Source organism: Lontra canadensis, unplaced genomic scaffold (genome assembly GCF_010015895.1).
Source record: "Lontra canadensis isolate GAN:19392208 unplaced genomic scaffold, GSC_riverotter_1.0 scaffold24, whole genome shotgun sequence".
In the NCBI taxonomy this organism is placed as follows: domain Eukaryota; kingdom Metazoa; phylum Chordata; class Mammalia; order Carnivora; family Mustelidae; genus Lontra; species Lontra canadensis.
In genome coordinates, this window is record NW_022631018.1 from 21,879,441 (window position 1) to 21,907,094 (window position 27,654).

General features: G+C 39.2%; 1 protein-coding gene and 1 long non-coding RNA gene across 5 annotated transcripts in view; one reads left to right on the top strand and one right to left on the bottom strand.

Moving 5' to 3' along the window:
- Positions 1-23,309, top strand: part of CCDC181 (coiled-coil domain containing 181) — a 52,357-nt gene extending 29,048 nt beyond the window's left edge. For 2 of the 4 annotated variants that reach the window (XM_032863030.1, XM_032863031.1), the window contains 3 exons: positions 10,176-10,322; positions 21,285-21,439; positions 23,122-23,309. In XM_032863030.1, coding sequence (XP_032718921.1) covers positions 10,176-10,322; positions 21,285-21,439; positions 23,122-23,281 — 462 coding nt within the window. In that variant the 3' untranslated portion in view covers positions 23,282-23,309. The remainder of the gene's footprint in view (positions 1-10,175; positions 10,323-21,284; positions 21,440-23,121) is intronic. The other 2 variants (XM_032863032.1, XM_032863033.1) reach the window with 2 other exon arrangements.
- Positions 20,201-26,711, bottom strand: LOC116870850. The gene is made up of 3 exons (XR_004383303.1): positions 26,567-26,711; positions 23,748-23,749; positions 20,201-20,229 (listed from the first exon to the last, which is right to left on the bottom strand). It is a non-coding gene; the product is annotated as an uncharacterized LOC116870850 (long non-coding RNA).
- Between the last annotated feature and the right edge of the window lie 943 nt (positions 26,712-27,654).

Here is a 27,654-nt window from a genome sequence, read left to right on the forward strand (position 1 = left end):
AACCTGATGAATGGTTTTGAGTCTTTGAACGAACACCCTCTGAGTTCTGACAGGCTTTGGCACACTGGCCGTGAAAAGCATTGACGGTGTGATGATAATGAATATAGAACAAATTAAAGCAATGAGAAGTAAGATAATTTGTAGCCCAGATCTTAAAATGGTCCCCATTCTGGTTAGGAGCCAACTAAAGATATCCGAGAGTCCGAAATCTAACCAGAGGTTTTAGAGGATGGGATTCAAGATTCAGCAAGCTTAAAAATCTTAGTTCTACTGATGGGAAGTTCTTACCCATGTACAGCAAGAAGTCTCAAGCAAACAAGCTTATGCTGTGCTCTTACCGGGGACAACATGAGGTAGAGTATCCAAGGACTTCCTTTGGCTCCAACGGCTCAGGGAGTGGACCTGGCAATTCTGCTGATGGTCCAAGAAAGGTTTCTGATCATGTCCTCACTCCAGCCAGCAACTGAAGATCCTCCTTAATTGGGCCCCTCACTAGGTTTTATCTCTCATGGGAGACCACAGCCTTGAGAAAGTCCACACTTATTATCTTTATATTCAGAGGAGTTTAGGATGGGTCTGGATGGCCATTTTCTTTCAGTTCTTTTAGGGCAAAGACTTTAGGGGAAAGACTTCTTAGCTCTATGCTTATTTCCTGTGTGGTCTCCTTTAGTAATCGAGTTAAGGACAGAAAAAGGGGAAGTTAGATATCCCAGGAGACACTGTTCTGCCATTCTTCAGCTGTGTAGGCAGCAGATGCCAAGATTCTCCCCTGTAAGTGCAGACAAAACTGTGTCCCGTAGGAGTGCAAAGTGTCTCTGCTTAGGTCTGGTTATTTATGGACTCATTTTTTGGTGCAGAGGGCATCGAGGAGAAAGCACGGGTCTGTTTCATTTGAGCAGACAGAAAGAGGATGTGTTTCGGGTATCAGCTGAAAGAATCCTTTGCAAGCGTGGTGTTGCGGCTAGAAAGGCCTATTGGAGAACACTTAAACTTTTTATTTGTGCTTTGGCATGTCTGCAAGAGTCAAATATAGGAGGCTTATAGCTCTTGATAAATTGTTGGACAATTAGAAATATTTTTCCCTGGTATTTTGGGTGGTTCAAGTGAAGCAAAGGGGATTTCCTTTTCTGGGAGGCAAAACTATTTTAACTTGATCGGTGAGATCAGAGGGGGCAACCTGGTGGATAGTGAAATTAGGGAGAAGGGTGAAATTATAAATGAGATGACCAAGAGTCTCCTGGTCTTCCATAGTGGGCTGAGAAAGACATTCAGCCAGAAAGGTTACCAGATTAAACTTTCTATGGCTTGGGTTATTTGAATTATGGCATTTGTCTACCATTTAGTTCCTCTAATTTGGGTAATAATAAGCAGGATCAGAAAGTATTTAATGTTTTGAAAACAATCAAACAGACTCAAGTAGTCAAAATCAGTGGGTACAAATAGGATTAACAAGAGTGCTAAAATGCCCAATACAAGAATTATTCCAAATATTTCGTGAACATTAAGCATTAGTAGGAGTCTTTGGTGAGTTTATACAAGCTCGGTCATGACACAGGAAAGCTGTCTCTCTACTTCAGGTACCAAGTGCTTCTTGTCCGATTGTTGATTTTGTGTGGGTCTGGATATTTTTTGTTTGAGATCTTCAATGGGATGTCCAGTCAGGTGAAGATGCCTTTTTTTTTTTTTTAAATGAGAAATGTTAATCCACACGTCAGTGCCTTTAAATTTAATAGCACAGGGGTTAGTTAACAATACCTGATATGCCCTTTCCAGTCAGGCTGGAGGGCATCCTTGTGAAGGTGACATTTCCAGGAAACAAATCTCCAGGTGCGAGATTATGATATTAAAGATCTTTATCTCCTATGAGTGTGCTGGGGAAGGATTGCTCTATGAGGCTGGTATTATTTCCAAGGACCTTGATAAGGTCTTCACGATAGATTAGGACATTTCCTTTCAGTAGGGCAGGTTCATACATCCCTTGGTCATCCTCAGAGGTGTTCTGGTAATGATTTCCAAGGGAGACAAGTAGTGTTTACCAAAAGGAGTGGATCTTAGGTTAATAATACCAAGGGAAGGGCTATAGACCAAAGCATATTGAAAGATTAGTAAATTATGGGCATCTGGGTGGCTCAGTTGGTTAAGCAAATGCCTTCAGCTCAGGTCATAATCCCGGAGTCCCAGGATTGAGTCCTGCATAGGGCTCCCAGCTCCATGGGGAGTCTGCTTCTCCCTCTGACCTTCTCCCCTCATGCTCTCTCTCACTCTCTCAAATAAATAAATCTTAAAAAAATGTTTTTTAAAAATAAATATTTAGTAAGTTTTGTCAATTGGATCTTTATTCCATTTGTGTTTGTCCTACAGTGCCAGAGTATTGGGGATGGTATATGCAATGAAAGTGTTGTGATACTGACTGGCTGTGGTAGATGGCCTGTAATATTTGTCCTGTGAAATGTCTCCCTCAGTCATTGTGAAGTTCTGAGGGTATTCCCCAGTTTGGAGTTATTTTCTCCAATAATATTTACCATAGAGCTGGGGCCGTAGCTCTCTGACTACGAAAGGCTTCTGTTCAGTGATAAAACATACAAACCATTACAAAACATAGTTGCATTGAGTTGGTAGCAGATGGACAAAATCCAACTGCCATAAATCAAAGAGCCTAGATGGTAAGGGAAGATGTCCCTGTCATCAGAAAGTAAAGGTAACAGAGTAGCAGGGTTTAGAGAATGATAATATGCAATAATGACATTTGGGGAAGATAGCAAGAGGGTTTCATAAAAGGTTAATATACTGGAAGACAGATGCTGAGTATAATGAGTATGATAGTGGAGTTTGCAATGGGAGTTGCTTATTTTTGTGACATACATTTTAAAATGGTGATTGATCACATTATCAGGAAATACTCAGATTTCTATGGATTTCACACAATTTTTAGAACAATGCATACCTATACAGATGTTATAGGAAGAAAGGATAGTATTATTTCTTATTTGACAATGCTTTCCATGTGATTTAACATGTCAAGTAAGCCTATTAGGTTCTATGGAATTTTCCAGATCAAAAAGACCTCATTTTAGAAGTTGATTTTGGGGAGTTTAGTAAAAATGTCAAAAGGTTTGGACACTTAACCCAATAGGATCACAGAAAATTATAAAACCATATTTAATAATCCATTTAACCAAAATAATCTTCAGGACAAATACAGAAGATCATACATGCTACAAAAACCTTAGCAGTTCTTCTCAGAGAAGACTCGGCTTTCCCAAGTAATCAAAGATGTGATAAAGACAAAACAGAATCTGTTTCCTAGGCAGACTACATTAAAAGTAAAGAAACTTCTTGTACAATCTGTTACGAAGAACAGGCCAACAATTTGAGAAAATTTTGTCCTTTTAACAGAGAAAACCAAAATTTTGAACTAGTGTACTTTTCACATTTCTTTCATTTTTTAAAAAGATTTTATTTATTTATTTGGCAGACAGAAATCACAAGTAGGTAGAGAGGCAAGCAGAGAGAGGGGGAAGCAGGCTCCCCACGGAGCAGAGAGCCTGATGCGGGACTCGATCCCAGGACCCTGAGATCACGACCTGAGCCGAAGGCAGAGGCCTCAAACCCACTGAGCCACCCAGGTGCCCCTCATATTTCTTTCATTTTGAAATGGAACTTTAAATAAATTGATTTTAGTCTTAGCCAGCTTGATTGCACATAAAATTCCTTTTCCAAGATTTCTTTCCTATAAACCTCTGTGCCTATTTTAGTTTGTCTGTTGCTCCTCCTGTTTCTGAAATAACTAGCTTTAGGACAAAATCACTTTCATTTCCCTCAACAAAATGCATTTCCATTTCCCATACCTTCTTCTTTTTTTTTTTTTTTAAAGATTTTATTTATTTATTTGAGAGAGAGGCAGCGAGAGAGAGCATGAACGAGGAGAAGGTCAGAGGGAGAAGCAGACTCCCCATGGAGCTGGGAGCCCGATGCGGGACTCGATCCCGGGACTCTGGGATCATGACCTGAGCCAAAGGCAGTCGTCCAACCAACTGAGCCACCCAGGCGTCCCTCCCATACCTTCTTTTACTAAAAACACACACCCTACTTTCCTTGCCTGCTTTTCACAGTCATTTTCTTCCTTGTTGAATTTTAGTAATTTTATTTTCATAAATACTAATTAGAATTTTTAACCCTTAGAATTTTTTTTAAAGATTTTTTATTTATTTATTTGACACAGAGAGACACAGTGAGACAGGGAACATAAGCCTGGGGAGTGGGAGAGGGAAAAGCAGGCTTCCCACTGAGCAGGGAGCTGGCTGCGGGGCTCGGCTGCGGGGCTTGATCCCAGGATTTTGGGATCATGACCTGAGCCAAAGGCAGACGCTTAATGATTGAGCCACCCAGGTGCCCCAACCCTTAGAATTCTTAATTCCTAGTAAAACCTAAGAAATAAACAACTGTGGACTGGAAAATTTATATATTTATTTGTTTCATCATTTCATAATTTCTAGAACTATATTCCCCCCTCATAGTTATTTTAATTTTTTTTGGCAAAAAATTTGTGTATTAAATAGGCCTAAATATTACATATTTTGGTCTCTCTGTAAAAAATTTAAAAGCCAAAACTAAATAAACTTGGGTTTAGCAATCAATATCAATATGTTGTATTATTTGGAAATGATCTAAATGGGCAGTGAATATCTGTTATCTAGTGTAACATAATCTCATTTAAATTTATTTAAATTGCTTTCTTTTAGCTGTTATACTTGGATTAGAACATTAAATCGCTAATCATCATCTTAAATTATTTCTTTTATTGACAGGTTTTGAAAGAATAGCCTGAGATGTTATGATTAAGTAAACCCAGGTAGAAAAAAATTGTGTATCTCTATTATGTCTAACGCTGATAACTCTGAAGACATTCTTGTTTTTATTAAACTAGCAAGCTTAAACTAGCATTTATTTTTAACTTTTTTACTTAATTTTTTGTTTTAAGAGGGAGAAAGAGTGCACGCATGTGCCCCCCCCCAAGCACATGCGCGTGTGCAGAGGGAGGGGCATAGGGAGAGGGAGTTTGAGAGAGAATCCTAAGCAGGCTCCACACTCGGGCTTGAAATCTCATGACCCTGAGATCATGACCTGAGCCAAAATCAGGGGTTGGACCCTCGACTGACTGAGCCACCCATGTTCCCCTTTTTATAAAGTTTTGTTTTTTTTTTTTTAAGATTTGTTTATTTGAGAGAGTGAGAATGGGGGAGGGGCAGAGGGAGAGGTAGAGAGAGAATCCTCAAGTAGACCCCGCACTGAGCGTGGAGCCCACTGTGGGGGTCCATCCCAGACCTGAAGATCATGACCTGAGCTGAAACCAAGAGCCCAGTGCTTAACTGACTACACCACCCAGGTGCTCTTACTAAGGCTTTTATTCAAATTCCATTTAGTTAACCTACCATATAATATTAGTTTCAGGTGTCCAATACATTGATTGAACACTTTCATGCAACAGCCTGTGCTTCTCACAAGTACAGTCCTTAATTCCTTCACCTGTTTAATCCACCCCCCCACACCCCCCACTAGCCATCAGTTTGTTCTCTACTAAACTAGCATTTATTTATCGAGACTGTTTCAGATCATGTGAACTTGAAAAATATTTGGATTAGTGTTTTTTGTATTTCTTGGAATTTTTGGAATACTTCATTTTTGTAAGCACTTCATTGTCTTTAAAAGGCCAATTAAATGGAGCTCTTTTATAAAGTAACTTGGCAATGCCGTCAGAGGGAGAAAGTATATCACTGTAATGTGCATATGGAGACGCATGTGACATATGGACAGAGACAGACAGAAACCTTATAATGTCATCTTAAAATTCATGCCATGATTCAGGTACAAAACTCAATCGTTGATTCTTAATTGTGTTCCTGCAGATGGACTAGGTTAACTGCTATGATGACCAGAGTTTGTTACTGAGGATCTTTATTTGTGTGCCGTGAAGATTGTTTTAGAGCTGTCCCCACAATTCTGGTGAGAAGACTGGAATGAGGAAGGGGAGGAGGGTACAGAGGAAATGAAGATGGTGCAGAGGGAAAGGAAGATGGCTCCAAAGGCAGGATCTTGGTGCAGGATAGCTGTTGCAAAGCCCAGAGACAGAGGAGGAGGAGGAAGGGAACACAATGAGCCTGAGACAGAGGGTGGGTCTTTGTAAACTTGTTTGTTTGTTTCAGTCAATTGAGGAATGGCATTTTGTAAAGAGAAGATTTTTAGAATCTTGAATATATTTAAAAACTCCTAGGTACCAACTGAAGTAGGCATCCCATTTGATTGCCTTTGTAACCCTTTTCCAGTTGTGCATGCAAATAAACTAATTTTAGGACATCCGAAGTGCCCATTTTGGCCAATGAAGTTTTAAGTCATTCTGGGTAATTTGATCCAATGGGGCAAAAGTTCACAGCAAGAAGGGCCCATATTCCTTAACATAAGGTTACAGCAGGGGGCTAATTATTAGAAGCTCCTTCACAGGAGGATTTCCCATAATTGACTACTTACCAAGAAGCTGAAACCCAAATACTCCAGTCGAAATGAGTGAAGATAGATCCTCCCTGCAAAAATGAGTGAGGATGGAAGCCAGCAACGGAGGACACCCAAGTAAAGGTCTGAGCCTTGACCACGGTGCGGGTTCAGGACCAAGAGGATTTATGATTGTGAGTTGAAGCCACCAAGGCTACATCAGACTGCAAGGGACTCTTGGTACCTTCCTCAAATCTGTGGCAGCATCAGAGACAGAGTTCAGGCACTTTGGATCCTACCAACTATGCCAAGTAATGTTAGTCAAGAAGAGGCTGTGAGACAAACAGAGCACTTATTGAGTGTTGGGAATCGCAACCCCAGAAACAGAGTCAATGAAAATGAAAAGTGCTTTGACTTGTCATCAGGGAGTGCAGGCTCATAAAGACTGAACGTCACAAAAACTTGTTCTAAAAGGTATTGTAAACTGGCAGTTTAATACACAGTTGGCTGTTTAGCTGCTAGATAGTTATATTATCTCTATTTTAGTCCAAAGTAGAAGGAAGGAGTTTGGGATGCAATTAACAAGAGTCAAAAGTTCCCTTTGTTCTGAGCATTGAACCAGGAGACCTGCATTGTCCTACTTCAGTGTCCTTTCAATTCTATTTTGAGTGACTTTCTTGGCAATGCATACTTCATTTTGAATCTTTTTTTGTAGCTTTTAAATGAAATTCTATTTTATTAATGAAAATTCCAGGTACTAAATATGTTAGTAAATTTTCTCTAAATTACTTAAATCAGTGCCCCAATTCCCTGTTTTACTGGATACCTAATGATATTAAGCTGAACCACAAAATGACTGTAAATGCCAAACCTTAGTAGAATCACAGGTAAATAGAATTTTACAATTAGAAGAATCCTTAAAGATCCTTTTACAGATAAGACAACTATAGTTTAGAAGTTTAATTAACTTCAAAATCACTCAACCTGTTTATAGGAAAGTTGGAGTCAAAATCTGTTTTCTCGGCATCCATTAGGAAATGGTGTAGGAATTATGTAGGGATTATCAGGGAAATATCTGGCATGTAAATAAGGAATCCATATTACCAGAAAAAGGTGAAAACAAAGTTAGTAGGAGTATGTAGGCTATAGAGCACTCAGGCAGGAATCGAAAAATGTACACTGAAAGTTAACTTACTTGGTCACTACTATTTGAACTGTAACAGGCAGATTCAGTTTACTTGCTTGAGGCATATAACAGTACTTCAAGGGGTCTGCTAATATAGAACTTGTGATAATTCAAACTAATATTTGAGAATGAACTATATAAGGTTGCTATATACCCACATACGTGTATGAGTGCATTTGCATATTTCTATAGATGTTATCTGAGAGGCTGTATATAATTTCAGTGTCTTTTCACTAATGAACTAAGTAATCTTTAACTGCCGGGACTCATAAATAGTTTTGTTTTTATTTTGATTCTCTCTGCTGGGTGTACTCTTGCTCTTGGTGCTGGGATGCATTTTCTCCTATCAGGATCCTTAGAATTGAATTTTCCTTTGCTTATGTACTTGTTCAAGGCACGGTTTTTATTATTTATATACTCGCTCAAGACTGTGTGTAAATGCTAAGGCTTTTAAATATTTCCTAGTTGGTTTCAGGGGAAGGCTTTCCTTGTTTATGCCCAACAAAATATTTGCTGGGTTGGGCTGCTATCCTCTACGTATTCTAAGTGCATCGTTTCATTGTTCCTGTGGGCAACTGCATTGTCTACACTTTGGCTGATAATTCTGTGTGATACGTTTAATGTTTCTCAGAAATATAATCATCATACCATACTGTCTATATTTATACAAAGTACTGTCAATGAGAAAAGAGGTTGAACTGAAATAAAGCAAATGCATTTGAGTTCTCAGAGATGCCATTTGGGAAGCAATGATTTGGTGCATCTTGGGGAGCACACTAACTCAAATTGTATCCACTAGGGAACAAAAAGTCAAGAGTTTTAAAGGCAAAAAGGAATGCTTGTATACATTATTTACAAAGAATTTTGTTTGGTGTTGACAGCAGAAAACTAAACTTGGCTACACATAATTGGTTGCTAAGGCTGTCACTAAGAAGCAGTCTGTTACTGTAGCACACTGTAAGTACTGGTAGAATCCTTGTTATGTTGGTAGTTTGGCTTTGCTCAAAAGTTGGTGATTACACCAAGTGGGGACTTGAAATAAGGCCCAAATCCTAACGGCCACTGGCTCCATTTTAAAATACCTTGATGTAAGTGAATTGATTTTATTTCACTTTTCACAGTATCCAAGTTCCTTTTTATAAAAGTACAAATAAAGTAAAATTTAACTTTGGTAAATTCACATTTTATATGTTTTTTTAGGGCTTAGAAAATAGTATATAGGTTTTAAAAATAGAAATCCTCATTTTTATTCATGTATGTATATACATTTTTTAAAAAAGGAGATGATCACCAGAGTATATAAGTATTTTAAAAGACATTCTATGCTGTTAATTGGGTATAATTTTTCTATTCTTTCTTACATTTTGTTCAATTAGAAGGCATTAGAAAGACTTGCTATGTTGTCAAAAATGTAAGGAAAGAACTCTGAATTCCATCATTTGAAGATAATTGGATTTATGTATAATTCAGTGATTTAAGTGATAAAATTTTGGTATTGAAAGGTACTTAAGAGCTCATTAATATCACTCCATTTCGTAGATGAGAATACTGAAGTAGGTGGTTTGCCCAAGTTGACATAGTATGATGGTAGTATGATTGTATCTCAGATCTCCTCACTTTTAACTTAGTGCGATTTCCACTGTGACATGCTGCTTTGCTTCTAGTAACTATTTTATAGCTCTATATAACTGATTTATGTACCTCTCTTCAAGAAACTCCCTTTTATAACATTAGTTGAATAATTCATATAAAAATTCATTTTGTTCTGTAGTTAACTATCTAAATATTTTTCTGATAGCAAAAAAGTTATTTTGTAAATATATACTAGTTGAAAAATGACTTCAAACATTATAATAAAAAATTCAAACACATATAAAGGTACAGTTAATCCCTATGTCCCCATCACCCAGATTTAAAAGTCATTGAGATTTTGGCATATATGCTCCATCCCCTCTGCTTCTTGGCTGAGGTATTTTTAAAGTAAGCCCTAGGCAGCACATCCTTGCTCACTTGTACATTTTTATATATATTTCTAAATGATTGTAGCATTTTCTTTCATAACCACAATGCCATTTATCACAATTAACAAATTTAACAATAACAAAAAAATGTTTCAAACATTTATGGAAGCATATGGTGCTTCTAGAGTGTGGTGGCTTTTTTTATTCCTTTTGCATGGCTGCAATTTAAGAGGTTTAATTCCAAAAGTAAATTAGGAAGTGAAGGTGAGATTCAAGGAGTTCCTCAACAGCATGCATGTATTGTACCTCTATGTAGTTGTAGAATTTACCCCTACAGTTTAATTTATCTGGTGCATCTTCATTTTATTCCTAAGCAAATTAGAGTCCCCCTATTTTTTTTTAGAGAAGCCCAATTTTTAGATGGAAAGTTTTAGGAGCAGAGAATGCTAATTTCAGATCTCAAAATATATCTCTTTATTCTGATAACTCATATACAATCTTATTCACCTTTCATGAATGTCTTTTGATATTCTTTCCACCAGGAAGAACAACGAAAAATAGAAGAAGAGAAAGAAAAGAAAAAAGAGAATGACATGGTATTTAAAGCATGGTTGCAAAAGAAAAGAGAGCAGGTCCTAGAAATGAGGAGAATTCAGCGAGCAAAGCAAATCGAAAACATGAATAGTAGAGTAAGTGAAACTTCTCTATGAAAAATAAGTATACAGATATGAAAGTTGAATTTATTTAAAGAAGGGAATGCGAATATTAGAATAGGAACCTATAGAAAAAGTAGAAAAAGTGGTCCAAGAACAACTCTTGCAAGAGATGTACCATAGAGATGACTTTACAATTAAATTCTAAGAAGTCTCGTGAAAGTCAAATGATTACTATTTTATTCACACTTTTATAGCACAGAAAATGGAAAACTATCAATATGTTTTTTAGGATAGTATAACTTTGATACTCAAAATAAGACAAAGCACACGCACACATGCACACACCTACAAACCCTACAGAATGGTCTTACTTAAGAACACATATAGACAGAAGGAGAAAAGAGAGATACCATATGGTTTCAGTCATACATAAAGTCTGAAAAAAACAAAGAATAAACAAAAAAGAAAATTACATCTATAAATACAGAGAACAAGGTGATGGTTGCCAGAAGGGTGGGAGAGTAGAGGGTTGGGTAAAATCAGTGAAGAGGAGTGGGAGGTGCAGGCTTCCTGTTACGGAATGAATAAATCATGGGAATGAAAGGCACAGCACAGGGAATATAGTCAGTGGTATTACAGTAGGGTTGTACGGAGATAGATGGTGGCTACACTCGTGGTGAGCTCAGAGTTGGTGAATCACAGTTACATACCTGAAACTAATGTAACACTGTATGTCAGCTATACTAAAAAAAATTCTTTTTAAAAAGAATAGATATATGCAAATCTTACATGAAAACTAACAAAAAGAGGTGCCTGGGTGGCTCAGTCACTAAGCGGCTGCGTTTAGCTCAGGTCGTGATCCCAGAGTCCTGGGATCCAGCTCCCTGCTCAGTGGGGAAAGCTTCTCCCTCTCCCTCTCCTGCTGCTTGTGTTCCCTCTCTCTCTGTGTCTTTGTCAAATAAATAAAATCTTTAAAAAAAGCTAGCAAAGATGCAAAATTATTTAATTTTTAAAACTGTGAAACAGAAAACCAAGGAGAAAACAAAAAAATAATCCATATCCCTACCATCTTTTTTAAAAAGCATATAAAGAAACAAAATTTAATCCTATCCCCTATCCAGGCTCATCTCCCAGTGACAACCACTTTTTGCAGTGTGCTGCAAGTCTTCCAAGTCTTATTTATATTTATAACTTCACATGTCAAAAATCTATTATGTGCTTTGCTTTTTTGCCAATTAATTAATCATAGATATATTTCTACATCATTTCATTTAGATAGTTCTTTTCAACTAGTTGCAAAGTATGAGGTGCCTGGGTGGCTCCGTCGGTTAAGTGTCCGACTCTTGATTTTGAACATGGGCTCAGGGTCAGGATCTCAGGGTCGTGAGACTGAGCCTCACATCAACCTCCTCTCTTAGTGGGGAGTCTGCTTGAGATTCTCTCCCTCTTGCTCTGCTTCCCCCCCCCCTTACATGCTCGCTCTCTCAATAAATACATAAAGAAAAAATCTTTTTAAAAAAAGACCCAAATAGCTGCATAGTATTCTGTTCAGAGATACCTTAATTTATTAAATCCTCAACTGTGGATATTTAGCGTGGTTCCGCTATTGTTCTGCTCATTAACAGTGCGGTAGTGAACACATTCATTCTGCAGGGGAGTTTAAGAGTGGAGTTTATGACTTGCTGGACGTTCAGGTGAAATTTTTGGTTAAATGTGCAAAAATTAACCTCCCAAAAGGTGTGTCAATTTCCAGTCCCTTCAAAAGTAAGAGTAGATATTTACCACATCCCGGCTAACACTGTATTGATTTATCTTCTTAATTTTCCTTCAGATTAGTAATACACATGAGTACGTGTGGACATGTGTATATTCTGTGAATTTCCTGTTGTAGCCTTTTCTTTTTTCTCGGTTTTATTTTTCTTCTTGCATTGTATATTAGAGATTATAATCCTTTGTTATTATATATGTCATAAATACATTTTCCTACACTGACAGTATATTTTTTATGTTGCCTATGATGCCATTTATAGAAGTTTTTAGCTTTTAAAATCTTGGGATGGGTGATACCTTTTGAGGCAAGACACAAAAGCCATAAACTAATAGAGAAAACGTTGAGAAATTTGAGTGCAGCTGTGTTGTCCGATAACAGTATACTATAACCAAGTAGGGCTTATTTTAGGAAGGAAATTATGGATAAGTAATAACAAACCCATTAATAAAATCCATCACATCAATAGTAGATAAAAAGAGAATATATGGTTATCTTAAAAGAGGAAAGTATTTCTTTTTAGTACAATTCATTTTTAAAATTCCTAATAAATATTAAAACAGTATAAGTAGTATCTTAGGAAATACTGTAGGTATTTTAGTAGGTAAACCTATTGAAGTTAGAAACACGTAAGTCTCCACTCCGTGTTAAATAGCTGCGTTCTGAGAGTTCTAGCCAGCTTACTAGGGTGAAAAGGAAGCGAGGTATAAGTATTCAGAGTGGATATTTGCGTTATAAACATGAGAAATTTATAGTCTTCCTATAGCAAAAACCTCGTAGAGAAATATAAAAAGAGAAGGAATACAAGAATATGTAAAATACTTCGAGCTGAACAAGAATATGTCTGATCTCTGTGGAGAGTACAATACCGCTTTGCAAAGGACAAAAAAGATGACTTTGGTAAATGAAAACAAATATGCTATTTCTGGGTGGGTGGGATAACTGTTATAAATATAGGAGTTCTTTGGCAAATGGAAACAAATACGACACTCCTGCATGGGTTGACTAAATACTCCGAAGACTTGAGTTCCTCTAAATTTGTATTTAATGCAATTTCCACTGAAAGCTGGTGAGGATGTTTTAAAGGTGTCGGAATTGTTACTGTTACTCTTAGTTTATTATTAAAGCAAAACTTTTGGAATTTTCTGACAGAAAACCGGGCGGAGGCTCTGGATAGAAGGTTCACATATGACTGCATCGGGCGGCCGCGGTGCAGGACAAACACACGTCGTTAGAACTAAGGAAGCGCCGGTTTAGGAGTCGGTCCGGGGCGTCACGGGCTCCAGCCACGGGCTCCAGCCACGGGCTCCAGCCACGGGCTCCAGCCACGGGCTCCAGCCACGGGCTCCAGCCACGGGCTCCAGCCACGGGCTCTGCGGCAGGTGCTCGCGCGTGGACGACGGAGCGAGCCGCGCGGCGCCGCGTTGCGCGGGCTCGGCCGGTGCGGGCCGGAGGGAACGCGCGGAAGAGACCTTGGTGATGCGGGAGGGACGGGCGCGCCGAGCCGAAAGCAGCGGTGACAGCTCGCAGTGGGGGACATCGGGGCGTCCGGGTCATTCCGGGAAGCTTGTTCTCCGCTGGTGAATGGAGGGGGAAGCGTGGGCAGGACTGAGAGGAGCTCGTTTCAGGTCGGGAGAAGCCGTGAGGACGCCCGAGAAGGAGGCGGCGCCCTGACGCGGCCGTGGGGCGCGCGGGAACCGGGAGCTCCCGCGTGAAGCCGCCTTGGTGGTCCCGACCCAGCACTGAGGCGCCAGTGACGTTGCCGCGGCGGAGCGGATGGACGGCGGCGAGTGGGCTCGGGGAGAGCGGCCGGAAGGCAGACAGGGTCGTGCGTGAGGTGACGGCGCCCGGTGACTTGGCTGGGTCTGTGACAGGAGCGGATTCGGCGCATCTTGCCGTCCGGATGGGAGGGTTCGTCAGGACTCAGGCGTGTGAGGCCCGAGGAGGACACAGCGGGTTCTCTCCCCCGCCCCTTCGCCGGTGGTGGCGGCGCTCACTGCCCGGCAGAGGATGGTGCGCGGCGACGGCCCTGTCAGGTCTTCACGTGCAGTCTGAGGCGCCTGCGGGTCACCCGGGGGAAGACGTGGAAAACTGGAGAGATGTGTGGAGAACGCGGGGATTAGGGACGTGGAAGACACGTGCTTTGCGGGATGTGGCGGGGGCCGTGGAGAGCGTCCCAGACGACGAGAAAATAAGGATCTGCGAGCTTCTCTGTGTAGTTCTATTGCTTGGGACGAGGGTGGAGGGTACACTGAGCCGCCCCACCACAGGTCGCGGCGTCGCGGGGCCAGGTCGCCCGGGTGCCGACAGCGCGCGAGGCTGGAGCAGCGCTGGGGCGTGTGGGGGTGGAGGCCGCGCGGGGCTCCCCTCCTGCGCGTGCGCGTCCGCGGTGAGGCGGGAAGCGCAGAGCGGGTTGGGGCGAGGACAGGCGCCGGGAAGAGCCAGGGTTTGGGTCAGAGGCGGCTCAAGCCAGAGAGCCTGGGAGAAGGGGTGTTCGGGAGGTTTTGTGTCCTTGAAGGGGAATGACAAGGAGTAAGTCGGAAGGGTTTTGAGGGAGGCGGGGAGTTCGGGCTTGCGAGGGGGGAGCAGGCCGTACTGCTGTCGCGTCGGCAGAGCGCGTGTCCCGGTGACGCGAGGAGCTCGGCTGTGAGCGCCGCGGAGGTTCCTGCGGTGGCTGCGGGCCTCGGGCGTCCGGCCGGCGCAGCACTTTCATCGGGTCCTTGTGAAACAGACGTGTGCCTCGGTGTGGTGTGGTGTGGTGTGGTGTGGTGTGGTGTGTCGTCTTCTGCTTGGAGACTAGAGCGAACACTCCGCACCGGCGGAGTCTGTCCCAAAACACTTGCAGGTTAGAAGGTGGTTAGATGGTTCTGCATGTCCCTTTGGAATTTTTATTTCCTATTTTTGCTGTATTTGAAGTCTGTCTCAAAAATTAACCTTAATGAGAAATTACATAAGAAATAAATAGTATTCTGAGGAACTTTTGTGAATCTTGTCTACCGCCGAAGCTGAGCAACGGCGGAATTGGGCAGTTGGTGACTGGCTCCTTAGCGCGTTGGGATGAGGTGCTTCGCTGGTTATTCTGTGGGACGTCGTGCGTCTGGGTCCTGCGAGTCCGTTTCTAGGTCATGTCTTCAGAATATCCACATCCCGGAACGACCCATTTTACACGGGATTAGAACAACTTTTTAGGTGATTGAATTTTTACTGCCATTTTAGGGGACAGTTAGAAATGTCTTTCATCTTTGCTGTGAGCTCTGCTTCTCCTGGTGGGTGAGGTAGCTCCAGTGTGAGTGTGTGTGTGTGTGCACGCACGTGCGCGCTACCTGTATAGACCGACATAAGCACACGTGTACGCATATTTGTCCGTTTGTCTAGGTGAGCTCTACATGGACACCGCCATACGCTTTGTATTCCGCATTCGGTTTAGTGTTTTATTAATGTCAGTGTGGTAGAGTCGCTTGATGGTGCAGCTTAAATCTTTTGTGTCCTTGCTGTTTTCCCCCTATATGGTCTATGAATTACTGGGACATTGGGGTTAAACCTATCACCATGTATGGGTCTATTTTCTTTTTGGTTTGGCTTCATCTCTTTTAAATGTATATACATTTAGGACTCTCTGTCTCACTGGTGAATGAATTTTCACATTATCCTGAAGTCTACTTTGTTTGATGTGATTCAAGCCGTACCAGCTTTCTGATACTTAACATCTGCATCGTCATATCCCTTTTATAGCTTGTTTATCCATCTCTAAAGACTACCTGTGCGAACAGCATATAGTTGTATCTTCCCAATCCAGAATTTGTATTTAATTGTGATTATTGATATGGTCGGTTTTAAGTTTGCCGCTTGATTTTCTATTTCATTTCTTTTTAGTTCCATTACTCAACTTTTTCTGCCTTCTTATTGGATTAATCAAGTATTTAAAAAATATTCCCTTTTATTTTCTTATTTAAAAGCTATGCCTCTTTGAATTTTTTTAAATCACTGCTCTAAGGATTATAATATTTATCCCCTGAATGTATCAGAAGTATTTATGTGTGTGTGTGTGTGTGTGTGTGTGTATATATATATATTTTTTTTTTTTTAAAGATTTCATTCAGGGGTGCCTGGATGGCTCACTGGGTTGAAGCCTCTGCCTTCGGCTCAGGTCATGATCCCAGGGTCCTGGGATTGAGCCCTGCAATGAGATCTAAAGATTTTATTCATTTATTTGACAGAGATCACAAGCAGGCAGAGAGGCAGGCAGAGCGAGAGGGGGAAGCAGGCTCCCAGCTGAGCAGAGAGCCCGATGATGATGATGATGATGATGATGATGATGATGATGATGATGCGGCAGGGGCTTGATCCCAGGACCCTGGGATCATGACCTGAGCTAAAGGCAGAGGCTTTAACCTCCTGAGCCACCCAGGTGCCCCCAGAAGTATATATTTTGAAGGATTTATTTTTAGTGGATATGGATTTTGGGGCTGACAGTTTTTTTTTTCTTTCAGCAGTTTAAAGATGGTGTTTTAGTGTCAGTGATTTTCTGACACCCATTGTTCCTGGTTAGAAAGTCAACTGTAGGGGTGCCTGGGTGGCTCACTGGGTGAAGGCAGAGGCCTTCGGCTCAGGTCAAGATCCCAGGGTTCTGGGATCCAGCCCCGCATCTGGCTCTCTGCTCAGCAGGGAGCCTGCTTTCCTTCCTCTTTCTCTCTGCCTGCCTCTCTGCCTACTTGTGATCTCTGTCAAATAAATGGATAAAATCTTAAAAAAAAAAAAAGTCAGCTGTAATTCTTATCATTGCTTTCTTGTATGTAACGTCCTTTTTTCCTGTAGCTGCTATAAACTATCTCTGGCTTTGGATTTCAATGGTTTGTTATATGAATAATATATCATATGCTTTTCTTCGAATTCACCTAACTTGGGCTTTCCTGAGCTTCTCAGATCTGTAGGTTGATGTTTGTACCAAATTTGGGAAATTTTTGCCATTATTTTTACAATTTTCCTTTTTTTTTCTTTTCTTTGCTCCATTTTCTTGCTCTTTTTATTCTGGAAGCCCAATTTCACATACATTAGAAGATTTGCTATTATTTCACATGTTATTAAGGTTTTGTTAAAATTAAAATTAAAAAATTAAAATTATTTTTCTTTGTTCAGTTTGCATAATTTCTGTTGATCTGCCTTTGGGCATTGATACTTTTTTCTGCTGCATCCTCTTTACTATTAAGCCCATTCATAGAATTTAGGTTGTTTTGTTTAATTTTACATTTTTGTATGTGTGATCTAAGTCATTTTCTTTTTTAGCTTTATTGACGTGTAATTGAAAAATTTTAAGATATTTGAAGTGTACAACATTGTAATTTGATACACATATACATAGTGAAAGGATTCTCCCCATTAAATTGATTAACATGTCCATCACCTCACATATTTACTCCTTTTTTTCTTTTGGTAGAAAGATTAAGTTCTACTCTCTTGGCAAATTTCAATTATATAATACGGTATTATCATTTATGGTCACCATGTTAAACATTAGATCCTCAGACATTTTTCATCTTAAAATAGCAAGTTTGTACCCTTTTTTACCAACCTCTCCCTCTTTCTCCCACCCCTCAGGCCCTGGTAACCACTACTCTTACTGTCTCTTTCTGGTAGTTCAGCTTCCTTCTTTCCCTCCCTCCCTTCCTTGCCATCTACTTCTCCCCTTCCTTCCCTCCATCCCTTCTCCCTTTCTTCCTACTCTCCTCCCTCCCTGCCTGCCTACATTCTTTCCTTCCTTCCTCTCTCTTTTTTGATAATACCTATCTTAACAGTAGCTCATGGTCATTTTGATTTGCATTTCCTTGATGATTAGTGATACTGATGATCTTTTCATGTTGTCTTATTGGATATGTGGTTTACACATATATTCTCCCATTCCATAGGTTGTCTTTTCATCTTGTTGAAGGTTTCCTTTGCTAAGCAGAACCTGTTGTTTGTCTTTTACTTATTTTTGTTTATGTTGCCTTTGCTGTCAAATCCAAAAAAGTTATTTCTAAGAACAATATCAGAGTTTATTCTAATGTTTCCTTTTAGGAGTCGTTCAGGTTACGCTCAAGTGTTTAATCTATTTTGAGTTGTTTTTTTGTAGAGTGTATGGTAGAGGTCCATTCTTTTGCATGTGGTAATCCAGTTTTCCCAAATCCATTAATTGAAGACTGTCCTTTTCCCATTTTTTTTTTTTTGGTAACTTTGTTAAAAATTAGTTTACCATGTACACATGAGGTTATTTCTGAGCTCTCTCTTCTGTTCCATTAATCTATGCATCTGTTTTTTTATGGCAATACCATACAAGTTTCTGTTTTGGCTTAATTTAAGTTTATTTTGTCTGACATAAGCATAGTTACTCCTGTTCTTTTTTAGCTTCCATTTACACGGAATATCTTTTTCCACCTCTTTGATTTCAGTTTCTGTGTGTCCCAGAGCGGAATTTAGTCTCTTTGGGCAGCAAGTAATTGGGACTTGCTTTCTATCCATTCAGCTCTAGGCCGTTTGCGTTACAGTAGTCATTGATCGGAGTGGAAATACTTTGTTAAATGTTGTCTTGTTGTTTTGTAGTTACTTTGCCCCTCAGTCCACTCTCATTCTTCCCCTTTGTGATGGTTTTCTGTAGTAACGCTTTGATTCTTGCTCTTTACCTTTGGTGTATCTACTGCAAGTGTTTGCTTTCTGATTGTAATGAGACCTTGTACTTGTAACAGTCTGTTGTAGTTGTAACCTTCATGCCAGAGTTATGAGTGATCTACCTACCACCATTACTTTCGGGTGTTCTGATATTAACTTTGTATTTATTTTTGCCAGTGAGTTTTATACTTTCGTATACTTTTTGCTACTAATTTAGCATCCTTTTCTTTCATTACAACATTTCTCATAAGGCCAATTGAGTGGTGATAAATACCTTTGGCTTTTGTTCATCTGAAAAGCTCTTATTTCTTAATTCTGCTGGACATCTTTGCGAGGTAGTGTATTTTTGCAGGCTATATGGAAGCCAGACCCTCTGGCACAGCTGGGAAGGTATGTGGTTAAGCCCCTTCCAACAAGAAACTGGGAGATGGGTGTTTTTTTCCTGTTCTGTCTGCACTGGGTCCAGATGTATATCTGCAGATGGGTATTCCTGTGCCCGTGAAGATCTCATTTGATTGCTACCATCTTGTGGGACTCATGAATGGAAGTTCCAGTACAACTTTCTGGGATGATGGAGATGCTCTATATCTGCACTGTCCAATGAAGTAGTCACTAGCCACAGTGTGGCTCTTAAGCATTTAAGCACATGAAATGTAGCTAATGTGACTGAGGTACTGAATTTTTAACTTCGTTTAAATAGCTACATGTGGCTAGTGGTCCCTCTGTTGGTCACTCTACTGGACAGTGCAATCACAGAATATATGAGAGAGAGAAACTTGTTTTTTTTTCCCCCACTGATGCAATCTACGTGCCTGTAGATACACTGTAGTAGATACTCTGTAAATGTAAATATCTGCTGAATCAGTAAAGAAACAGAGATCCAGGCAACCCTCTTCACCCCTGAATCCTTGCCTCTTTCAATCTATAATTCCAGAATGAACACTTTTTGGTCATCTCGGGCCATTCCCAGACTTCTAGGTATTCAGCAATGGGTTATCTTCACAGGCTTCAGCATTGTACATCAAAGATCGTAGATTTCGTAAATTATATAAATTAAACTGGAACATGCTTGGCAATGTGAGTAATAGATAAAGGAAAGTATAGGGGCACCTGGGTGGCTCAGTCAGTTAAGCATATGCCTTCGGCTCAGGTCATGATCCCAGGGTTCTGGGATCGAGCCCCACTGGGAGCCTGCCTCTCCCGCTCCTCCCCCATCATGCTCTCTCTCTCTCACTTGCTATCTCTGTCTCTCTCTCTCTCAAATAAATAAAATCTTAAAAAAAAAAAAAGGAAAATGCAAGATATAGGAAATGGTCCTCTCTATCATCGAGTTTCTGTTTGGGAAAAGTATTTTTTTTTTAAGATTTTATTTATTTATTTGACAGACAGAGATCACAAGTAGGCAGAGAGAGAGGTGGAGGCAGGCTCCCTGTGGAGCAGAGAGCCCGATGAGGGGCTCGATCCCAGGACCCCGGGATCATGACCCGAGCTGAAGGCAGAGGCTTAACCCACTGAGCCACCCAGGCACCCCTGTTTGGGAAAAATATTAAGTGAATGCATATTTTCCTTTCTGTTTTGGCCAGGCATCCAATTAATGAGGCATGCTTTCCCCTAGCCCCAAATCTGTCCTGTTGCTCTCTTTATTCTCCCAAATAAGAACTCTTTCAACTTTTGAAAATTCCCTGAAGATAGTATCCATCATGACGTTTGAGGAACCATAAAATAAGCTACTCCCACTAGCTTTGACTTCCGACAAAATCATCATGGCTGTTATGAGAAAATTTTTATGACTGCAAATCCTTATGGCCACCTTCCACAAGAGTAATTATGCAAATCCTTATGGCCACCTTCCACAAGAGTAATTATAATTTGGAGAGGGGCTTGGCATCCTAACTTTTAGATGCTCTTAGAAGTTAAAAACAAGGGTAGAGGGTACCTGGGTGGCTCAGTGGGTTGAGCCCCTGCTTTCGGCTTGGGTCATGATCTCAGGGTCCTGGTATCAAGGCCCGTGTCGGGCTCTCTGCTCAGTGGGGAGCCTGCTTTCTCTCTCTCTCTCTGCCTACCTCTCTGCCTACTTGTGACCTCTCTCTCTCTCAAATAAATAAATAAAATAAAAACAAGGGTAGAATTTAAAAGAAAGGATGAATAACAGAGTATTGGATCATAAGTTGTCAGACTGCAATCCAGGGAACTCCTTCAGGAATCATTACAAAGACCTTGACTCCATTCATATTATCTGTCCCAATCTTTCTTCAACCGTGTTTTATTTTTTTGTGCCACTGTAAAAAAATATTTTTTCAAAGAACTGCTCGTTGAAAAGTTTGCAAATCACTGCAAAAACCTTCCTCATTTATTGATTGCCTCAATAAGTTTTGAAAGATGACAAATGGCAGTGAATTCAGTGTTGGATTTTCTGGCAGAGTTCCATCAGTGCTGCTGATTCAAGGGCGATCTGTTTTGTTTGGCTACTAGGAGTGCAGGGAATGAAAAATTGATGAGCGGAACATGTATCCTTATAGGGTCCTATAGGCAGGGCCTCAAAAATAATTTTGGTTTATTTAAACAAAGCTTATTTTTGTAATCAGCAGGAAAACAGAGATCCACAGCAAGCTTTTCGATTATGGCTTAAAAAAAAGCATGAAGAACAGTTGAAAGAAAGAAAGACAGAAGAACTACGAAAGCAAGAGGAATGCTTATTCTTCCTTCAAGGAACAGAGGGCCGTGAGCGGGCCTTCAAACAGTAAGTCACAGGCCGGGCAAATTTCCCCTCTCTTCACAGTCCTTGCAGAGACCTTGGTAGTCAATAAAGGTTGAAAATAAATCCCACAAAAAATTTATCTCTGATATTACATATCTGATCAATTTTAAATCCACACTTTCAAAACTATGTGAGAAAATTCTTTTGCTCCATAATTTGCATAATATCTATATGCCATTCTTTCTTCAAGATATTTTCAATAACAACATCATTTTATATTTTACCAGTGTGATAACCTTTGATAGCCTACCATTTATTTGTTAGTTATTTTGTTCATTTTTTAGAGAAATGGGCCAAAGATAGCGTACAGCTACTCCTACATACTCCTCAGGAAAACTGAATAGGGAGTCTCATTTCCCAAGAAATATTTGTCTATAAAGAAAGTTAGGCTGAGAAGGAAGATCTGTATTGACCAAACTGAAAGAGAGATTTGGGCAGACACTGGTAATTTAAGGCAAAGCTGATCTTTTCAGTTACTTGCTTGAGACTTTCCATTACCTGGCTAATTGTGAGGAAACAGACCTGGCTTCGTAATTTTTCCAGCAATCCTTGGGAGAGATAGAGAATATTGAACCCAGTTGCTTTAAGTTCCTTTCTTTCTTTCCTATTTTTTTCTTTCTTTACTTCTTTCTTCCTTAAAAAAAAAAATAAATATTATAAGAGAAGCAATGAGTGTGCATTGTGGAAATGGCTGGGGATAAAGTCACATTTTCATCACCTAGCAATCACTGTCAGTACCTTAGTCCGTATCTTTTACATAGTTCTCTCTACATTGTAGTTTTGAAATGTAAATTGCGATATTATATACTATTCTGTAATCTGCTTATTTTTATTAATAATCTCATCTAATATCTCATCTAGTACCATAATGATACTTTCAACAGACCTCTCAGTGACAAGGGTCAGTCTACTCAAATCATGTCCAGTTCAGGGCCACAACATCGGCTTATGATGCTTAAGTCTCTTCTCTTCTGACATGCTTAGTTGTTTTGGGTCATTTCTGAAAACAATGGATACAGACACGGATGCACTGCACACGCTTTCTTATGTGTGTGTACAGTTACTTGAGTTATTTTACCTAAGCAAGGTTTATAAATTTAAATTTGTTTGAATGTGGATTCTTCCTTCACTTTTTTGGATTTTTTTATGCTTAGGCTTATATTTCCATTTTAAGGAAGAACTGTTTTATGCACTAAAAAGCATTGTTGGTAGTGTCCCTACCAACAAGAGGAAGGCAACATTTCTGCATGCTGGGATTCTTAACCTAATTGAGTCATGTTTTGGAATACAGTTAGTTGCAAAAAATATGTTAGTTGTAATCTATCAAATACTTGTTTGCTTAGAAAATCATATTTTAAAAAAGAATAGGCCTATAGCACATGTAATATATTGTGTCCATTATTCAAAATTCAGGTTTTTTTAGTTGGCAGTCTCATTTTTAAGACAAACTTAGTTTTAAGTATTTGATTGCAAATGTGAGTATGTTTTCTTATGTGAGCCCACGGGATAAACCTGAAATTTTCATTAGTACTTTAATAATTTTTTTGTGACTGCAGCATTTCAATGTAAAGAAATTCAACTTCTTTAATAGTCTACAGCAGTAGCTTTATGTAAAGAGTATTCACGTTGATACTCACCAGATCTGATCATATCTCTTTCTACAGATGGCTGCGAAGGAAACGGATTGAAAAACTAGCAGAGCAACAAGCTGTCAGAGAAAGAACTAGACAGCTCCGACTGGAAGCAAAGCATTCTAAACAACTACAGAGCCACCTGTATATGTCAGAAGCCAAAGCATTTCGTTTTACTGATCATTATAACTGAGAGTATCTATTAAACACTTCATTTGGAAGCTGCTATTCTCAAAATTTTATATATCATTTCTTATGGCCTATGCTTTGGTCATACTCTAAATTATGGAAATCCTTTTTATCTTTTGGCGATACTGACAGTGAATTTCTTTTTTTTTTTTAACACTAAACAAAATAAATTTTTTCTCTCGCAGTGTTGTATTATGTTATACCATCTTGTAGTCCATGCAACAAATTGAACAATAAATGAGCTCTAGATTCCTTTACTTCTAAATTATTTTAGCATTTCTAGCTTGAAAGAACCCAAGAAAGGAACAGATTTCTAGTCTTAGTTTCTATTATTGTTTAAAAAAAGATCAGATTTCTGTTCTTAGTTTCTATTATTAAAAAAGAGATTGCAGTAGAACATTTCATGGAGCTGAGGCATGACCTCTTAAACAAGCCTGGTTCAAGGCCTTATACAAAATCCCATTTATGACAACTTTGAATTTGAATAACTGTGGCAAACTAAGAAATAGGGTAACCTTACTTTCTCATGGTCTTTAAAAAAAATAGTAATAATTATGCATCCAATTTTGCTCTATTATAAAACTAACTAGCTCTTATTAGAGTTTATAATGTGTATGGTAATGTTATAAGCACTTTACATAAATAATCTGACATAATCCTCATAACAACCCTATTGGTCTTGTGTTGCAGATGAAGAAACTAAAGTACAGAGGGAGCAGTTTACTCGAAGACTCTTGATCTGTATAATTGCAAAATTCTTTCTTTTAGGCATAGTATAAACTTTATAAACCTTGGTAGATATTGTGAAGTCTTTAAGACTGTATGGGAGGCTGATGTGTGGAGGAATGGTATTCTTGATACGTATGAGCATTGAAAGGGTGGAAAACAAAGGCGAACATGACAAGTATGACAGAGACTAGAGAATCATGTAGGAGTTCTGTTAAAGCCTTAAGGACAAGGTTCTTGCCAGCTGGCTGTTTGTACCTTTAACCACTTGACCCTGAAGAAGAAAACAGAGCTACTCAATCCAGTCTCGACTTCTTATAGCACTTTGAGCACACACCAGACCATTTAACTTTTCATTATTTAACTAGTCTTGTGTTGTTTAAGGTTGTCTTTAATAATGAGAACCAATTTGACATTTAAATATTCCACAATTTTTCCAAAAAAGCTGTTGGAGTTTTGATAGAGATTGCAGTGAATCTATAGTTTGTTTTGGGTAGCACTGCTGTTTTAATCAATTGTCTTCCAATCCATAACACAGGATTTCTTTTCATTTAGTGCAACAAAATTTTGCAGTTTCACTGGACAGGTCTTTCACCTCTTTGGTTAGACTGATTCACAGATATTTTCTTCTTTTGGATTCTAGTGCAAATGGAATTATCTTCTTAATTTGCTTTTGGGTTGTAAATTCAAAATCAAACACAAATGAATTTTATGCATTGATATACTGTGCAACTTCGCTGGCTTTATCAGCAGTAGGTTTTTTTGTTTGTTTGTTTTTGTAGATTCCTTGGAATTTTCTATATATAAGATAATATTACCTGCAAATTGAGATGGTTTTATTTCTTCCTTTCCAAATCAAATTCCTTTTCTTTCTTTCTTGACTGATTACTTTGGCTAAGATTTCCAGTATAATGTAGAATAGTAGTGGTGAAAGTGGGCCTTTCTCTCTTGTTCTTGATCTTGGGAGAAAAAGCCTTTTTAGTCTTTCACTGTTGAGTATGATGTTAGCTGTGGGGTTTTTCATAAACGCCCTTTAAGAAGTTGAGGAAATTCTATTCTTATTCCTCTATTCTACTTTTTCATATTCTTTGATCCCTTATTTTTCTGAGTTTTTTTTTTTTTTTTTAAGGTTTTATTTATTTGACAGACAGCGAGAGGGAACACTGGCGGGAAAGCAGGAGAGGGAGAAGCAGGCTCCCTGCCGAGCAAGGAGCTGGATGCGGGACTTGATTCCAGGACCCTGGGGTCATGACCTGAGCTGAAGACAGATGCTTAATGACTGAGCCGGTCAGGCACCCCTTTCTGAGTGTTTTTATCATAAATGGGTGTTGGATTTTATCAAATGCTCTTCCTGTATCAGGTGAAATGATCACATTGTTTTCCTTTTTTTGTTCTGTGTGTGTGTGCGCGTGTATTCCGGTGATTTTCTTGTGTTGAACTACCCTTGCATTCCTGTCAGAAATACCACGTGGTCATGAAGTATAACCCTTTTTCTATGCTATTGCAGTTTGCTAGTAATTTGTTAGGAATTTTTTCGTCTATATTCTTAAGAATATATGGTATTGGAAAGTTTTTTTTTTTTTTATTACTGATTTAATCTCTTTGTTAGAGGCCTGTTCACATTTTCTGTTTCTTCTTGAGTCAGTTTTGCTAATTTGTGTATTTCTAGGGATTTTTGTCCACTTCATCTAGTATATTTGTTAAAATTATTAAGTACAATTATTCCTTTTTTTCCCTTTTAAGGTTGGTAATAATTTCCTTTCATTTCTGATTTTTGTTATTCACATCTTTTTTTTTCTTAGTCAGTCTGGCTGTAGGATTGTCAATTTTGTGGATCTTTCCAAAGAACCAACTTTTGATTTCCTTGATACTGTTCTGTTCTCTATTTTCTCTCTGCTCTAATTTTGATTTCCTTCCTTCTGCTAGCTTTGGGCTTAGTTTGCTCTTTTATTCCAGGTCCCTATGGTATAATGTCAGGTTGTTGATTTGAGATCTTTTTAGTTTTGTTTAGCTAACTATTTATTATTACTATTATTGACACTCTTAAACCAACCATTGCAGAAGGTGCCATTAGTTTGTGGTTAAGAGTGTATGCAAAATTTTCTGTGTGTGATTATATATTATATATATATATTATATATATAATATATATATATAAAACTTAACATTTTGACCTTTTTTTTCATCTTGACCAATATTTAAGTGTATAATTAAGTGGCATTAAGTACATTCATACTGCACCACCATCACCCCTTTCCAATTGCAGAATTATCCTCATCCCAATGGGAAGTCTATATCCATTAAGAACTCTCTATTCTGGGGACACCGGGGTGGCTCAGTCAGTTAAGCGTCTGCCTTCACCTCAGGTCATGATCCCAGGGTCCTGGAATTGAGTCCCACATCAAGCTCCTTGCTCAGTAGAGACCCTGCCTCTCCCTCTGCCTACTGCTCCCCACTGCTTGTGCTGACAAATAATCTTAAAAAAAAAACGAAAAACCCCCCCAAAACCCCAAACTTTCCATTCAGCCTTCCCTTGACCCCTATAACCACTATTCTTTGTCACTATGGTTATTTCATGTACCTACTTCTTTGCCCTTTTGTTTCCAACTTATTTCATTTAGTGTAATGTATTGAAGGTTCATTTATGCTGTAGCATAATCAGACTTTCAGCCCTTTTTCAGGCTGATACTCCATTGCATGTGGATGCATTTTGTTTATCCATTCATCCAGCAAAGGATGCCTTGTTACTTCCACCTTTTGACTCCTATGTTGCTGTGAACACTGGTATAAAAATATCTTTTTGGGTCCTTGCTTTCAATTCTATCGGGTATCTACGTAGAAGTGGAATTGCTGAATCATATGGTAATCGTATGTTTAATTTTTTTAGATTTTATTTATTTATGACATATGTGAGAGAGAACACAAGCACAGGGGAGCTGGAGAGGGAGAAGCAGGCTCCCCGCCTAGCAGGGAGCCCCATGTGGGACTTGATCCAGGATGCTGGGATCATGACCTGAGCTGAAGGCAGACGCCCAACAACTAAGCCACCGGGGTGCCCTGTATGTTTAATTTTTTGAGGAACTCCAACACTGTCTCTAACAGTGGTTGAACCATTTTACATTCCCACCAGGAATGCACAAGGGTTCCAATTCTATATCCTTATTAACACTCATTTTCCTTCCTTGATCACAGCCATTGTAATGAGCATGAAGTGGTATCAGTTTGCATTTCCTTAAGGATTAGTGATGTGGAGAGTATTTTCATATGCTATTGGCATTTTGTGTATCTTAGAGAAATTTCTTTCCATATTCTTTTCACGTTTTTTAATAAGGTGGTTTGATTTTTGGTTGCCGAGTTACAGATCCTTTATTCTAGATACTAGATCCTTATAAACCATATAATTTGCAAATATTCTCTCCCATTTTGTAGGTTGCCTTTTCATTCTGTGGATAGTTTCCTTTGATGTACAAGTGTTTTTAATTTGGATGAAAATCAGTTTATCTATGTTTTATTTTGTTGGCTGTGCTTCCAGTGCCATATCTAAGAAATCATTGCCAAGTCCAAGGTCATGAAGCTTTTCCTCTATATTTTCTTCTAAGGTTTATACTAAGTAAACCTAAAGGAAGGCTGACAAATCAATTATAAATAGTG